Here is a 16686-nt window from a genome sequence, read left to right as displayed (position 1 = left end):
AATGTTGGTGCAATATATGTTTTTTTTATTTTATTCAAATATGTGTTATTTCATAGTGAAGTCATCAAAACTATTACTCTACAATGTAGAAAATAGTACAATTGAATTAGTAGGTGTGTCCAAACTTTTGACTGGTACTGTATATTCCCACACTATGAGATTGGAATACTGTGAAATTGTTAAAATTATGATAATGCCTTTTTAGCGTATGAAATTTCAGCCTGTTTTGGTGGGATGGAGTTTGGGCCTGCCTGGTGACATCACCATAAATGTGTTAATAGACCAATAAGAAAGAGAGTTCCAAACTGTTCTGCCAATAACCATTTGTTTTCAGTTTTCCCCTCCCCACTCAGACGACTCGCAGACAATCCTAGCAAAATTCTTACTTGAGAAATTGAACTTTGCAAAGAATCTATTTGTTTCTTTTTGACCATTTTAATGGAAAACAATCACAGTAAGGTTGTTTGTTACCCAGACATGATTTCATATTGAGATAGAGAAGGCTGCATTGGACCTTTAAATCCTCCCTCAAAGTCACTGTTCATCACACAAACATTATTTGTCAGACCAAACCCCTCTTCCACACGCTAAACATTCAACACAGAAATACAAACAATTCAGAGCATCCTCCTGAGTTCCACATGGTCAGTCCAGTCAGGCCATGGGTGTGTTAGTTATAGGGGCAGTGGAAGTCCATGCCTCAGCCTGGCTGCCCTCAGTTTCTCTACTTTGATTTTTGCTCTCAGAAGCTCCTCCTCCAATTCCTGCTTCCTCTTTAGCCCCTCCCTCTTCTCCTCCAGGTATACGCCCATCTTTCTGTGATTGGTCATGACCTGCTCGTGCTCCTCCTTGGCCAGCTGAAGGGGACGGAGCCTGTCAGGGTCACGGCGGGGGTAGTGGTCATGAGGGTAAAGGTCACGTTGCAGTGGAACGGGTGAGGTGGAGAGGGGCAGGACGACGGAGGATGGGCAGGGAGAGAGGGAGCCGTCATAACCATGGACACTGCCCAACTCATCTTCCTCCTCCGCCCCCTCTCCTAGCACCACCCCCACACGCGTGGAGAGGATGGTCAGGTCTGGCGGAGGCTTCACGTCCACATCCTGGTCCAGCCTGACCACATCCTGGTCCAGCCTGACCACATCCTGGTCCAGCCTGACCACATCCTGGTCCAGGTGGTGGGTGACGGGGTTTGATGGGTAGTCTGGGAGGGAAGAGCTGCTGCCAGGTTGCTCCATGGGAGAGTCATGCTTATACATCATCCTGCAGATAAACAGTATAATACAGCTTTATTAGTGTTTCATTATACATCACCCTGCAGATATACAGTATAATACAGCTTTATTACTGTATCTTATTATACATCACCCTGCAGATATACAGTATAATACAGCTTTATTACTGTATCGTTATTATACATCACCCTGTAGATTAACAGTATAATACAGCTTTATTACTGTATCGTTATTATACATCATCCTACAGAGACAATATGGAAAAGAATACAGCTTTATTACTACAGCCATACATGTATAAGTGGCACTAGGTGGGGGAATTGAGAGTATTCAATCAATCAAATGTATTTATATAGCCCTTCTTACATCAGCTGATATCTCAAAGTGCTGTACAGAAACCCAGCCTAAAACCCCAAACAGCAAGAAATGCAGGTGAAGAAGACCGGGTGTGTAGAAACACAACCGGTCTTCGGGACGGTCAAAAACATTCTTCTTAAAACCCTTTTCATGACCATCTCATACTTTACTAAAGAATGCATTCTCCTACTGTGGGCTAATACCTCTCCTACGTTTAAAATGTGAATTGACCAGATTGTTGACTTTATGCCTCTTGAAAAGCGGGTTTGATAGACTCGTCTCCACAACTCAAATATATTTCGAACTGGACAGAGTGAATGGGGTGATGTGTAAACGTGACGTGTAAGGTGCTGTAAACGTGACGTGTAAGGTGCTGTAAACGTGACGTGTAAGGTGCTGTAAACGTGACGTGTAAGGTGCTGTAAACGTGACGTGTAAGGTGCTGTAAACGTGACGTGTAAGGTGCTGTAAACGTGACGTGTAAGGTGCTGTAAACGTGACGTGTAAGGTGCTGTAAACATGACGTGTAAGGTGCTGTAAACGTGACGTGTAAGGTGCTGTAAACGTGACGTGTAAGGTGCTGTAAACATGACGTGTAAGGTGCTGTAAACATGACGTGTAAGGTGCTGTAAACGTGACGTGTAAGGTGCTGTAAACGTGACGTGTAAGGTGCTGTAAACGTGACGTGTAAGGTGCTGTAAACGTGACGTGTAAGGTGCTGTAAACATGACGTGTAAGGTGCTGTAAACGTGACGTGTAAGGTGCTGTAAACGTGACGTGTAAGGTGCTGTAAACATGACGTGTAAGGTGCTGTAAACGTGACGTGTAAGGTGCTGTAAACGTGACGTGTAAGGTGCTGTAAACGTGACGTGTAAGGTGCTGTAAACGTGACGTGTAAGGTGCTGTAAACGTGACGTGTAAGGTGCTGTAAACGTGACGTGTAAGGTGCTGTAAACATGACGTGTAAGGTGCTGTAAACGTGACGTGTAAGGTGCTGTAAACATGACGTGTAAGGTGCTGTAAACTCATATTGTGCTTGTTGTCTCAGTTAAAGCTGGAACTATCATATAATAATAAATTATACACTGAGTATACAAAACATTAAGAACAAATGCTCTTTCGATGACAGACTAAGCAGGTGAATCCAGGTGAAAACTATGATCCCTTATTGATGACATTTTTTAAATCCACCTGAAATCAGTGTAGATGAAAGGGAGGAGACAGGTTAAAGAAGGATTTTAAAGCCTTGAGACAATTGAGAATGTGTGCCATTCAGAGGATGAATGGGCAAGACATAAAATGTAAGAACCTTTGAACGGGGTATGGTAGTAGGTGCCAGGTGCACCTGTATGTGTCAAGAACTGCAATGCTGCTGGGTATTTCACGCTCAACAGTTTCCCGTGTGTGTCAATAATGGTCCACCACCCAAAGGACATCCAGTCAACCAGACACAACTACGGTCCATAATCCCTGTGGAACACCTTGTAGAGTCCATGCCCTGACGAATTGAGGCTGTTCTGAGGTCAAGAGTGTGAGCATGAGGAGTGTGTGCATGTGTAAACTGATTGAGGTTAGCTCTGTGTTCAGTTCTACAGAGCAGACCCTCCCCTCTCCTCTAATTACTAGTAGAGCTCTACAGAGCAGCCCCTCCCCTCTCCTCTAATTACTGGTATAGCTCTACAGAGAAGCCCCTCCCCTCGCATTACTAGTAGAGCTCTACAGAGCAGCCCCGCTCCTCTAATTACTAGTAGAGCTCTACAGAGCAGCCCCGCTCCTCTAATTACTAGTAGAGCTCTACAGAGCAGCCCCGCTCCTCTAATTACTAGTAGAGCTCTACAGAGCAGCCCCCTCCCCTCTAATTACTAGTAGAGCTCTACAGAGCAGCCCCCTCCCCTCTAATTACTAGTAGAGCTCTACAGAGCAGCCCCTCCCCTCTAATTACTAGTAGAGCTCTACAGAGCAGCCCCTCCCCTCTCATTACTAGTAGAGCTCTACAGAGCAGCCCCGCTCCTCTAATTACTAGTAGAGCTCTACAGAGCAGCCCCTCCCCTCTCATTACTAGTAGAGCTCTACAGAGCAGCCCCTCCCCTCTAATTACTAGTAGAGCTCTACAGAGCAGTCCCTCCCCTCTCCTCTCCTCTACTTACTAGTAGAGCTCTACAGAGCAGCCCCTCTCCTCTAATTACTAGTAGAGCTCTACAGAGCAGCCCCTCCCCTCTCCTCTAATTACTAGTAGAGCTCTACAGAGCAGCCCATCTCCTCTAATTACTAGTAGAGCTCTACAGAGCAGCCCCTCTCCTCTAATTACTAGTAGAGCTCTACAGAGCAGCCCCTCTCCTCTCCTCTAATTACTAGTAGAGCTCTACAGAGCAGCCCCTCTCCTCTAATTACTAGTAGAGCTCTACAGAGCAGCCCCTCTCCTCTAATTACTAGTAGAGCTCTACAGAGCAGTCCCTCCCCTCTAATTACTAGTAGAGCAGCCCCTCCCCTCTCGTAGAGCTCTACAGAGCAGCCTGTGTGTGTGTGTGTGTGTGTCACCTGTGCATCGTCGCTGGGTCTTTATCATGGTGGATAGCTCCGTGATGGAAAAGGTGAGGTATCATCTCCATCACTCTCCTGGTTGGTTCAGATATACTTCCTCTGTACTCTGGCTGGGCGTGTCTCCGTTGCATCACTTCCTGTTTGGCCGACTCCTTCAGCCTCTTGTAGAGGGTGCGTAGGCCCTGGGCAGTGCGGGGGGGCCTGTCCCCCCCCAGGACGTTGTACTGCTCAGACACTGTGTCCCAGCACTTGTTCTTGTCCACGATGACAGCGTGCTTGTTGGTGTGCTCCTCCAGGATGCGAATGTGTGGGCGGACCAGCTTCAGCAGGTCCAGTTTCTCAGACAGGGTGAAGTTGGAGGAGCGAGCCTTACCCACCATACTGGACGACATGTAGACGGACCCAGACGCCATCTTAGAACATAGCCCAGGGAACCAGACTGGACCGAGCCAGGCCTAGACACCAGCACTAACTCAACACAATATCTCGCTTCTTTTCCTCTCCTTCTTTTGAGATTTGGTCTGGTTCTCTACCTCCCTTTTCTTTCTGTTCCGTGATGAGGCTCAGGCTAATACTGGTTTAACTCTCACTCACTCTCTTCCTTGTCCCTCTTTTTTCTCCCCCTTCATGAATTCTCAATCAAACAGTCTCTGTCTAACGCATGTACTCTCTCTCATCTGAGGTCTTCTCTGCTCTGTGTTACACAACACACACGGGCAACAATAAGAATCAGGCTTAACTAGGCCAGCCTCGTTTAGGCCCCCGCCTACCGCGGAGGGCTTTGGGTGAATTCCTCCCAGCTTAGGCTGACGCAGGCTAAAGCCGCTTAAACCCAGCCCGACCTACTTACAGCCCGGTCTCTCTAAACCTCAAACCAGCGCTCGTTCTAACTGCTATACACCAAATACTAACATACGGGGGGAATATGTGTGCTTAGATGGGGAAATACCGCTGAAATTGTAAAGATGCATTTTCTTTATTCTTATTTCCGTTTAACTAGAAAAGAGGAAACGGCGCTGGTTTAACCGGAGCGGTGTGCGCGCAGCGCGAGTCCGTGCGAATGCGCGATTAAAAAAAAATGGACACAAAGGAAAATCAGAGCTGCTTCTCAAAGAGAAACACACGAATCATCCGCGGACGGGAACAACAGAATGAGGGAAAAACTAGTGAAAAGCGGAGAAAGGAGAGGAGACAGACAGAGGCACTAGTTGCTCTTAGAGGGAGGGGGGACAGAGCGCGTGTGCTCACTGATCCCAGGCACAGCTCTAATCTGCCTCGCGCTGCCGCTGCACTACCCAGGCTCATTTGCATAATGCTGGACCTGCTGTCATTAAAACGTAGGCTTGTTACAGTTGGCTAGGCTTCATTCAGTGTGTGTTTGTTTCACTGAAGCCCAAGTCAGAGCATTAAATTCATCCCTGCCAGTCCTAAATGGATAGACTAAGTGTCGCTCACCTTAGAAAGGCGATGTTGGTTTGCTGCATTTCCTTTCTAAAGCAGCATATACATTATCTTGGTTTTAAGGAAAAATTATAACCACAAATAGGTGTTACATGGCATAAAAGATTACAAGTCCAGGCACACGTTAGGGTTTGCAAATTAAAAATACTTTGAATTTGTAGTCATAATTAAAATACACCAACGAGTATCGGCAAAGGCCTAAATCAGGCTGACAAAAATGAACAGCTTTTTAACTGGGCCTGTTGGTCCGAGAGCTGGTGATCCAATACCGTTTGCCAGACGGTAGCAGAGTAAACTGGTGGCTGGAGTCTTTGGCAATTTTTCAGTGCTACCTCTGATACCGCCTGATATAGAGGTCCTGGATGGTAGGGAGCATGGCCCCAGTGATGCACTGGGTTGCCGCACCAACCTCTGTAGCGCTTTGTGGTTAAGTTGCAGAGGGAGGGGTTCAGTCCCAGGGTCCCTAGCTTGGTGAGGAGCTTGGAGGGACTATGGTGTTGCACACTGAGCTGTAGTCTATGAACAGCATTGTCAGTTATTTCTCTTGTCCAGGTGGAAGAGGGCAGTGATTGTGGATCTGTTGGGATGGTATGTGAATTGGAGTGGGTTTAGGGTGTCTGGGATGATGGTGTTGATATGTGTCATGACCAGCCTTGGACTTCATAATTACAGATGTGAGTGCCACATGACTACAGTCATTTCGGCAGGTTACCTTGGAGATCTCGGGAACAGGGACAATGGTGGTGCGTTGAAACATGTTGGCATTACAGTCTGGGACAAGGAGAGATTGAACATTTCTGTAAAGACACTTGCCAGCTGGTCTGCCATGCTTTGATGAACACGCTCTGGTATTCCGGCCTTGTGATTGTGAACCTGTTTAAACGTTTTACTCACATCGGCTACGGAGAGCGAGATCACAGTCATCTGGAAAAACAGGGGCTTTCACGGAAGGCATTGGGCTTGTTTGGGAGTTCTGCATCGCTACACAACTCGTGGCTGTTTCCCTAGGTAATCTGTTATCGTGTGCAAGCCCTGCCAAATACGACGAGCGTCGGAGCCGATGTAATAGGATTCCACCTTCCTCCTATATTGTCCTTTTGCATGTTTGATGTCTTGTCGGAGGTCGTAGCATCTTATCCTGTCTTTTACATCAAGGACCACATTGGAAATAACCCAAAGGTTAAATCTAGACTTGTTTTCCTATATCGTAATCACTCATCTTTCACCCAGCTGCCAAACTAACCCTGATTCAGATGACCATCCTACCCATGCTAAATTACGGAGAAGAAATGTATAGATCAGCAGGTAAGGGTACTCTCAAGCAGCTAGATGTTCTTTACCTGTCGGCCTTCAGATTTGCCAACAATGCTCCTTATAGGACACATCACGGCACTCTGTAAACTGGCCGTCTCTGTATACCCGGTGCAAGGCCCACAGGTTGATGCTTATTTATAAAAACCCTCACTCCCCCCTATCTGAGATACCTACTGCAACCCTACCGAGTGGTGCAGCGGTCTAAGGTACTGCATCTCAGTGCTAGAGGCACTACAGACCCTGGTTCGATCCCGGGCTGTATCACAACCGGCCGTGATCGGGAATCCCATAGGGCGGCGCACAAATTGGTCCAGTGTCGTCCGGGTTAGGGGAGGGCTTGGCCGGGGTAGTCCATCATTGTAAAATATCAATTTGTTCTTAACTGACTAGCTAAATAAAGGTTAAATAAAACAATACAAATATATATACAGCACCCGTTCTGCCAGTCACATTCTGTTAGAGGTCCCCAAAGCGCACACATCCCTGGGTCGCTGCTCTTTTCAGTTCGCTCCAGCTAGCGTCTGGAACAAGCTGCAAAACACACTCAAACTGGAAAGTTTAGCCTTTTTGCCTCTTGCTAGGCCGTCATTGTAAATAAGCATACAGTGCATTCGGAAAGTATTCAGACCTCTTGACTTTTTCAACATTTTGTTATGTTACAGCCTTAATGTAAAATTGATGAAATCACTTTTTTCTCCTCATCAATCTACACACAATACCCCATAATGAGAAAGCAAAAACAGGTTTTGAGAAATGTTTGCTAATTTAGATTTATATTTCAGTAAAAAAAAATTACATTTACATAAGTATTCAGACCCTTTACTCAGTACTTTGTTGAAGCACCTTTGGCAGCGATTACAGCCTCAAGGCTTGTTGGGTATGACGCTACAAGCTTGGCACACCTGTATTTGGAGAGTTTCTCCCATTTTTCTCTGCAGATCCTCTCAGGCTCTGTCAGGTTGGATGGGGAGCGTCGCTGCACAGCTATTTTCAGGTCTCTCCAGAGATGCTCGATCAGGTTCAAGTCCGGGCTCTGGCAGGGCCACTCAAGGGACATTCAGAGACATGTCCCAAAGTCACTCCTGCGTTGTCTTGGCTTTGTGCTTAGGGTCGTTGTCCTGTTGGAAGGTGAACCTTCACCCCAGTCTGACGTCCCGAGAGCTCTGGAGCAGGTTTTCAACAAGGACCTCTCTGCTCAGTTCATCTTTGCCTCGATCCTGACTAGTCTCCCAGTCCCTGCCGCTGAAAAACATCCCCACTGCATGATGCTGCCACCACCATGCTTCACTGTAGGGATGGTGCCAGGTATTCTCCAGACGTGACACTTGGCATTCAGGCCAAAGAGTTCAATCTTAGTTTCATCAGATCAGAGAATCTTGTTTCTCCTGGTCTGAGAATCTCTAGGTGCCTTTTGGCAAACTCCAAACGGGCTGTCATGTGCCTTTTACTGAGGAATGGCTTCTGTCTGGCCACTCTACCATACAGGCCTGAGAGATGGTTGTCCCTCTGGAAGGTTCTCCCATCTCCACAGAGGAACTCTGGCCTTTTGTCAGAGTAATCTTTAGGTTCTTGGTCACCTCCTTGACCAAGGCCCTTCTCCCCCGATTGCTCAGTTTAGCCGGGTGGCTAGCTCTAGGAAGAGTTTTGAGGGTTCCAAAGTTCTTCCATTTAAGAATGATGGAGGCCACTGTGTACTTGGGGACCTTCAATGCTGCAGAAATGTTTTGGTACCCTTCTCTAGATCTGTGCCTCGACACAATCCTGTCTCGGAGCTCTATGGACAATTCCTTTGACCGTGGGACCTTACATAGACAGGCGTGTGCCTTTCTAAATCATGTCCAATCAACTGAATTTACCACAGGTGGACTCCAAGTTGTAGAAACATCTCAAGGATGCTCAATGGAAACAGGATGGACCTGAGCTCAATTTCGAATCTCATAGCAAAGGGTCTGAATACTTATGTAAATAAAGTATCGGTTTTAAATTTTGAATAAATTTAGAAAATGTTTGAAAAACCTGTTTTCAGTTTGTCATTAAGGGGTATTGTGTGTAGATTGATGAGGATTTGTTTTTATTTCATCCATTTTAGAATAAGGCTGTAACGTAACAAAGTGAGGAAAAAGTCAAGGGGTCTGAATACTTTCTGAAGGCACTGTATGTTCTGAATTGACTTGCCTGCTTAAAAAAAATCCCTATTTTATTAGGCAAAATACAGTTTCTACCCGTGCCTCACCTTTTTGGGTCTTAAACTCAATCGTTAACCTATACAAAATCCCAGCATCTCTCAAACATTGTTTCCGAACATCTTTAGCAACAGCAGTGAAATGTAAACAATATATGCTACATAGTTAATTAACTGCATTTCGCTTATGGCACACCAAATGTTCCTGACTTCTTACCATCATCATTGGTTAGTAGTAACTTTGTTGCTTATAATCAGTGATTTTCATCACCAGGATTTCTGCTTTTGACATACAGAGAGTAAATCCAAAGCTTACCAGAAGTACTGCTCCACATTTAAATTAATTAGATCTACACCAGGAATACCTGGTTTCAATGGCAACGTTTACTGTGCCACCACCACAACCCACCCCACCTCCCATGTCTGACTCACCAGCTGGGTCTCCAGTGTTCTCCTCTGTAAAGGAAGGGTCTTCAGGCTCTAGCTCGTTCTTCTTACCGTCTGCTGCACCCAGCACCCTGGCTAGAGCTCTGGACAGGCCTGGAGCTTGGGGGCTGCTCTTAGCCAGGCTGAAGGCCTTCACAGGCAGGGCAAGGGGCGGTGCAGGGGCTGAGAGGCTCCTCTGGACCTGCAAGGAAGGAGAACTGTTAGATAGGTCTGAGAAGGTCCACATGTCGCAGTATGAGTGAAACCCTTTACACAGTCTTAGATGAAGTCAAATCAATTCAAATGTTATGTCATATGCTTCGTAAACAACAGGTCTGGACTAACAGTGAAATGTTTACTTCACAACAGAGAAATAATAGAAAAAACACGTAATAATAAAATAGATACACAATGAGTAACGAGACGTTGACAACAAAAAAAGCCTTTCGTTAACTAACACCCCCCTACTAGCTCTGACTTTGCTGATAGCTACTTTGAGGACGAATGTACTTACTATGACTGAGATGTGTGGTTGTTCCACCTAGCTATCTGAAGATGGATGCACTAAGTAGCTCTGGATAAGAGTGTCTGCTAAATGACTACAATGTAAATGTAAACCATTGAACTTTTTTTAAACTAACTATTTAGCAGTCTTATGGCTTGGGGCTAGAAGCTGTTCAGGGTCCTGTTGGTGCATTGGTAGTGCTTGCCGTACGGTAGCAGAGAGAACAGTCGATGATTTGGGTGGCTGGAGTCTGAACATTTTTAGGGCCTTCCTCTGACACCGCCTGGCATAGAGGTCCTTGATGGCAGGGAGCTCGGCCCCAGTGATGTACTGGGTCGTATCCACTACCCTCTGTAGTGCCATGCGGTCGGATACCAAGCAGTTGCCATACCAAGCAGTGATGCAGCCCCTCCAATACAGCCCTGACGATGTGAATGTGGGTGTGCTCGGCCCTCCGTTTCCTGTTGTCTACCATCAGCTCCTGTGTCTTGCTGACATTGAGGGAGAGGTTGTTGTCTCTGACCTCCTCCCTATAGGATGTCTCATTGTTGTCGGTGATCAGGCCTATCACCGTTATGTCGGTAAACATGTAGGTATTACAGACTGGGTCAGGAATAGGTTGAAAATGTCAGTTTAGACACTTCCCAGCCGGTCAGTGCATGCTCTGAGTACGCATCCTGGTAATCTGTCAGGCCCTGCGGCCTTGTGAATATTCATTTGTTAAAGGTCTTACATCGGCTAGAGAGAAGTAGCTCCAATATGACTCCTATGCTTAGTTAATTACTACAATAGTAATAGGGGTCACATTTGTGGCTAAGGATGAAAGTGAAGTGGACCGTGTGTTCACCTTGTTGAGCACGTTTCCCAGGGCGAGTTTAGGGGCCAGAGGCTCCAGTTCAAGCAGGGTACCCACAGGGGGATCAGGAGGACCAGCCAGTGAGGCTCCTGGAGGGACGAACCGGGGCTTCTTCGCCATGTTACCAAAGACCTGGCTGGGGGCCCCTGAGCGACGCATCCTGTCTGTGTGAGGGGATGTTTGTAATATTTGATCAAATCATTTCATATCTATAAGAGGGCTTATGGGTAGGGGTGGCCAACCCTGAGCCCCCTGGAGAACAAGTACTAGTGGTCCTGGGTATGCAGGCTTTTGTACCCTACTGTAACACCTTATTCAGCTAGCTACCTAACTAACTAATCAATGTTCTAGTAAGCAGCTGATTAGTAAAAGGCAGCTAGTTAAATAACAGTTTTACATAACATAGCTATATATTACTTCCATTCAGTGTACATGGCCCTTGAATAGTTAGTTCAGATCAATGAGATGTATGGGTTTATACCAATGATTAGTTTATACAAGTCATTGTTAGTTCAGATAGATACATTACGTTAACTGTTAGCTAACGTTAGTGTAGCTAGTTAGCCCAAATTAGTGCAGCTACCTTGAACATTTCAACCTTTTCATCTCATCGTCTATAACAACCAACTAGCTTGTGACAATATGTTGGAAAGATAACATAAGGCATAAATGTGTGTTTCATACATACCTGTTTAGTCAAGCAAACCTCTGCTTTACAGTTAGTTACAAGAAAACAATGATACACAACTCTTCAGAAATGAATTCTCCCGCTAAAGTGGCGTAAACTGCTATTGGCTACGTGTTACGTAGAGGGGCGGAGTCCAGTGTTAGTGAGTGCACTCGTTTTCTACTCCCGCGGCCCCAAACGGTGGAGTTTGCTCTAGTTCGGTCGTCTTGCGTTAATAAGAAGCACAATCTGCCGCTGTCAGCCGGTGTCGTGCCGGTAGAGGTAAAACGAGTGTACATTTTGACTTCTAAATAATCAGATTTTCGTCAGTTGATGCCATGGTTAACTTCACCGATTTACGATAATAGGCTACCTGCCCTACAGTAGGCCTACAGTAGGCCGTTCAGACTCATTGCATGGATATTTGTGTTATAAAATGCCACGTCAATTTGAAGGAGTTTGCGGAATTAAATGATGATTCCGATTGAGATGTCATCTGTCATGGACTGAGCCCTGGTGGTAAGTAAACTACTCTAGAAAATAAAAGTCAAATAAATGGTCAAATAAATTACATCCTGGCAAGCATTTCTGCTAAACCCCACACACTAAAAAGCAGGTACTGGTCAGAATGTTGCTGCATGCAGAATTGATATTCAACATCGCAGAATACAGAAGTTTTACCGAAATGCATAAACTGCTATTGAGTTACACTAGAGTTTATATTTTCCATATTGTCATAATGCATGATATTAAAAATGTGTATTGAAAGCACATAGTCGATGGCTATGGTATAAGTAGTGGGCTGTAGGCTAGAGAGCTAGGCTTTATATCCTATGGTGTTGCTGACATGTGGTGGCGATTTCATCATCATCACTATGATATCTCTTTGTTTATTGCCTATTTGGTTGACATCTCTCTCTCTCTCTCTCTCTCTCTCTCTCTCTTTGTCTCTCTCAATTCAATTTCAATTCAATTTAAGGGCTTTATTGGCATGGGAACAATATGCATACATTGCCAAAGCAAGTGAAAATGATAATAAACAAAAGTGAAATAAACAATTAAAAAAATAACAGTGAACATTACACTTACACAAAAGTTCCAAAAGAATAAAGACATTTCAAATGTCATGTCATGTATATATACAGTGTTGTAATGATGTGAAAATAGTTAAAGTATAAAAAGGAAAATAAATAAACATAAATATTTTGTTTGTTCTTCATTGGTTGCCCTTTTCTTGTGGCAACAGGTCACAAGTCTTGCTGCTGGGATTGCAGATTGTGGTATTTCACCCAGTAGATATAGGAGTTTATCAAAATTGGATTTGTTTTCAAATTCTTTGTGGGTCTGTGTAATCTGAGGGAAATATGTGTCTCTAATATCTCTCTCTCACTCAGTCTTTCAGGGTTGCTATTTGATTTCTGCTGTGGGGTAAGAGTGCAGTGGGGATGTTGTCATGGAGTCTGTAATCCAATCAGAGAAGAGGAGAGCCTAATCCATGATAATCCCACATCCAAAAAGACAGAGAGGGAAAGGGATGAGGGGGAAAACATGTTTGTAGATATACCATGTTCCTGTTTGAATGGAACTGCCTTTTAATGTGTTTGTTGCTTCATCAGGACCCCCTGTAGAACACAATGATTCATCCCAAGGGATGTATCCTGCCAAAATGTCTGAATAAAACAAATAGATAAATCAGAATTACTTACAGTAGGCCTAGTCTTCCTTTCATCACTTGCTCTTAACGTGTGTGTGTGTGTGTGTGTGTGTGTGTGTGTGTGTGTAACTGTCTGTCTGCGGTCTCATCCAGCAGCTGGCTGCCTGGGCAGAGGATCCCCGTTGCTAGGGAGACTTCACCACAGAGACGTGGCCCTGAGAGAGCAAATAGAGGAGGAGCCAGAAGAAACCCTCACCTAGGGTAAACTACAGAGACAGGAGAGAGAAGAAGAGGTGGAGAGAGGAGAGAGGTCCAAAGAGGAAGAAAGGACTGAGGGAAGAGAGAAGGAGAGTCTGTCAGTCTCAGGTAAGGGTCAGTGTATTCTGTAAAATAGAATGCCAGTAGAATGGAGAGTCAGAGGGGCTCAAAAACGGAGAAAACCAGGAACATTGAGGAGGAAGTTAACACTGCTGTATGCTGCTGTATGGGTGGCTGGCTGTTTTTGCTCTGCATGGATCTGTGTATGTCTGTGTGTGCTGTAGGATGGGTTATGACCTGGAGAGGTTTGTGGGGTACGTGAACGAGGGGCTTCTGTGCTGTGTGTGTCGGGATGTGTTGGAGCGCCCCCTCCAGGCCCCTTGTGAACATGCCTACTGCGACGCCTGCATCAGCTCCTGGCTCATACACCACCACTCCTGCCCTGAGGACAGACTTCCACTGGACATCAGCACTCTGAGACCACTGCACAGGTACACACACTCCCACAGAAACACCCACGCAGACACATACACACTCACGCAGAAACACTCACACACACACACACACACACACTATAATATGGTTATTCCAACAACCACTGTCTGGTCTGGTCTGTTAGGTACATGCGTAATGACCTGTCCAGGCTCCAGATCCGTTGTGTTAACTCTGACCAGGGCTGTGATGCCGTCTGCTGCCTGGAGACACTTCACACACACGAGGACGAGTGTCCATTCACATTCATATCCTGCTCCTACACAGGTACTACAGCTCTGTGTGTATTACAGTCAGTGGAGGCTGCTGAGGGGAGGACGGCTCATGATAATGCCTGGAATGGATTCAATGGAATGGTAAGAAACATGTGGTTTCCATGTGGTTGATACCATTTCATTGACTCCATGCCATCCTCCCCTCAGCAGCCTCCACTGATTACAGTGTATTACAATACAGTGTGTGTGTGTGTGTGTGTGTGTGTGTGAGTGTATTAGAGAAATGTATAGTATACTACAAGTGTGTTTAGTTTAGACGGAGCAGAAGTGATATGACACCTGTGTGATGGGAGCAGGTGGTAGACCAGTTGTCATGGTGACATCATACAGAGCCCAGCTGGGATGAACAATGACCTTAGCTCCAGGTAGCAGTTGCTCTTTGGGTCAGATCTAGGATCATTTTACCTTAACCAAATCCCAACCTTTACGATTATGAGTGAAATGCAAATAAAAGCCCCTAGATCTGTATAGGGGAAACATCTAACTACTCAGAAAATAAAAACCCAGAGGATGAGAGCAATGCAACAGATGGATGGGGGGGTGGTATTAGATGAACTCTCACGTGTTTGTGACCTGTTGTTGGCAGGTGGAGACTACATATGTTACCAGTGCGGTAGGTATCAGGGTGTTTGCGTTTGTGTGGTATTGGATTGGATTGGATTGTGTTTCATTCATTTGCATGATTAAAAACAGTCTTCACTGTGGCTCAGTTGGTAGAGCATGGTGTTTGCAACGCCAGCATGGTGTGTGCAACGCCAGGGTTGTGGGTTCAATTCCCACGGGGGGCCAGTACAAAAAATGCATGAATTGTATGCATTCACTACTGTAAGTCGCTCTGGATAAGAGCGTCTGCTAAATGACTAAAAATGTAAAAAATGTAAATGTAAAAACATAAGTTCTTATCCTTCAATCTTCCTTTGACCTTTTGCTACTGCATCTCTGAGTGGGGGAGTGCCGGGGTAGAGGAAGGGGTTGGGGGGTGGAGCGAGGAAGAGGAAGGCGGAGCGGGGTAGAGGAAGGGGTTGGGGGTGAGAAAGACAGTGAGAGACTTTCAGTAGGTCTCAAGTGTTGCTCTCTTACTTCGTCTTTCTGTTACTTTCTGTATCCCTCTCCTTAACTCCTCTTTCCTCTCTCCACCTCCCCAGGTTGTCCGGTGCAGGTGGAGAGGAGGGGTCTGGAGTCTCACCTGTTGGAGTGTGAGTTCCGCAGCAGGGCGTGTCCTAGCGGCTGTGGCCACACCCTCCTCTCTGTAGACCAATCACAGCACAACTGTGTTGCGGAGCTACGAATAGAATTGGAGCTGCTCAGGTTTGTGTGTTTGAGGTGATGAATTGAGATATATTAGGATGTTATATCTGTGTAGTTCCTAACAAATCCTTGACAAAGCTGTTTACAATATTTACAATATTCTAGAACCTCAAGGGCGACGTCATTGCTTTTATTCAATAGATATTGTGATTTATTGTGACACGTGTGTTTGTGTGTGTCGCAGGGCAGAGATGTGGGGTAAGGTGGAGGAGGTGAGGCGTGAGATGGAGTCGAGGCTGGACTCTCAGAGGAGACACATGGTGCAGAAAGAGTCTCTGCTGAAGAGCGAGGTGGAGGACCTCAAGGTGACACACACTTATAATATGTACTACCTATAGGAATGTGTGTGTGTGTGTGTTATGACACATCCCTGTGTGTGTGTGTGTAGGGCCAGGTGTCGAGGGTGGTGTGTGATGTGCGGGCTCTCTTGGAGGCAGAGCGCCTGCGGAGACAGGAGCTGGCAGAAGCGGAGCTAGAGAAGAGGGAGCTACTGGAGATGCTCCGGAGCCTGCAGCCGTTCAGGGGCCAGCGGAACAGAGACAAGCCAATCAGAGGACTGCATCAAGAAGACGGGACAATTAGGAGCCAGCATCAAGTAGAACACCCAACCAGGGGCCTGCTGAGGGCGGGGCCAACACAGGCTTCTACCCAATCACTACCCTCGGCTTTGCCCACTCCAGCCTTATACCCGCCTACCTCCCCACAGCCAGGGGAGGGGTCACGTAAGGCCCGCCCCCGCAGCCTTACCCTCGACTGCATCAAGAGCAGAGAGGTCACCGTCATCTGAGGGGTCATTCCTAATGTTACTGGGTTATGTTCAGTACTGGGTTATGTTCAGTACTGGGTTATGTTCAGTACTGGGTTATGTTCAGTACTGGGTTATGTTCAGTACTGGGTTATGTTCAGTAGGCACAAATGAGAGAAAATGCTTTAACGTCCTCAATTCCTTCTTCATTTAACCGTCTCAAAACATTTTATCTGGTGTGGCATCTCCTGAACGCACCCTTGATGATTGGCAGATACCTGTGACATTGCTTCAACTCAAGAGAAAACCAGCCTGCTGAGATCCTAAATAAAGTCTGCTGAAACACCTCTGATCTCTGGTCCTCTTAAGGTACAATAGTCTTACTCCATCCATACTAACATACCACAGTGAGG

The 16686-nt window shown here is 46.0% G+C and overlaps 2 protein-coding genes and 1 long non-coding RNA gene across 4 annotated transcripts; 1 reads left to right on the top strand and 2 right to left on the bottom strand.

Annotated features, from left to right (window-relative positions):
* Nucleotides 1-418: 418 nt before the first annotated feature.
* On the bottom strand, nt 419-7535 carry LOC106570748 (fibrinogen silencer-binding protein). The gene is made up of 2 exons (XM_014143233.2): nt 4128-7535; nt 419-1260 (listed from the first exon to the last, which is right to left on the bottom strand). Exons 1-2 carry the CDS (start codon nt 4541-4543, stop codon nt 675-677), a joined length of 1002 nt encoding a protein of 333 aa, XP_013998708.2. The 5' UTR covers nt 4544-7535; the 3' UTR covers nt 419-674.
* On the bottom strand, nt 675-4543 carry LOC106605941 (fibrinogen silencer-binding protein-like). Its single transcript, XM_014201946.2, has 2 exons — nt 4128-4543; nt 675-1260 (listed from the first exon to the last, which is right to left on the bottom strand). Exons 1-2 carry the CDS (start codon nt 4541-4543, stop codon nt 675-677), a joined length of 1002 nt encoding a protein of 333 aa, XP_014057421.2.
* Nucleotides 7536-11804: 4269 nt separating the features above from the next.
* LOC106605948 (RING finger protein 151) lies at nt 11805-16620 on the top strand. Of its 2 annotated transcripts, none has more exons than XR_006769996.1 (7): nt 11805-12060; nt 13352-13561; nt 13738-13944; nt 14073-14212; nt 15366-15528; nt 15713-15833; nt 15917-16620. It is a non-coding gene; the product is annotated as an RING finger protein 151 (long non-coding RNA). The 2 variants fall into 2 exon arrangements; XR_006769995.1 differs by having other exon boundaries at nt 13349-13561.
* The last annotated feature ends 66 nt before the right edge of the window (nt 16621-16686 follow it).

Source organism: Salmo salar, chromosome ssa05 (assembly GCF_905237065.1).
Source record: "Salmo salar chromosome ssa05, Ssal_v3.1, whole genome shotgun sequence".
Taxonomy (NCBI): domain Eukaryota; kingdom Metazoa; phylum Chordata; class Actinopteri; order Salmoniformes; family Salmonidae; genus Salmo; species Salmo salar.
The sequence above is the reverse complement of the archived record's forward strand: the minus strand, read 5'-3'. Positions and strand labels throughout refer to the sequence as shown.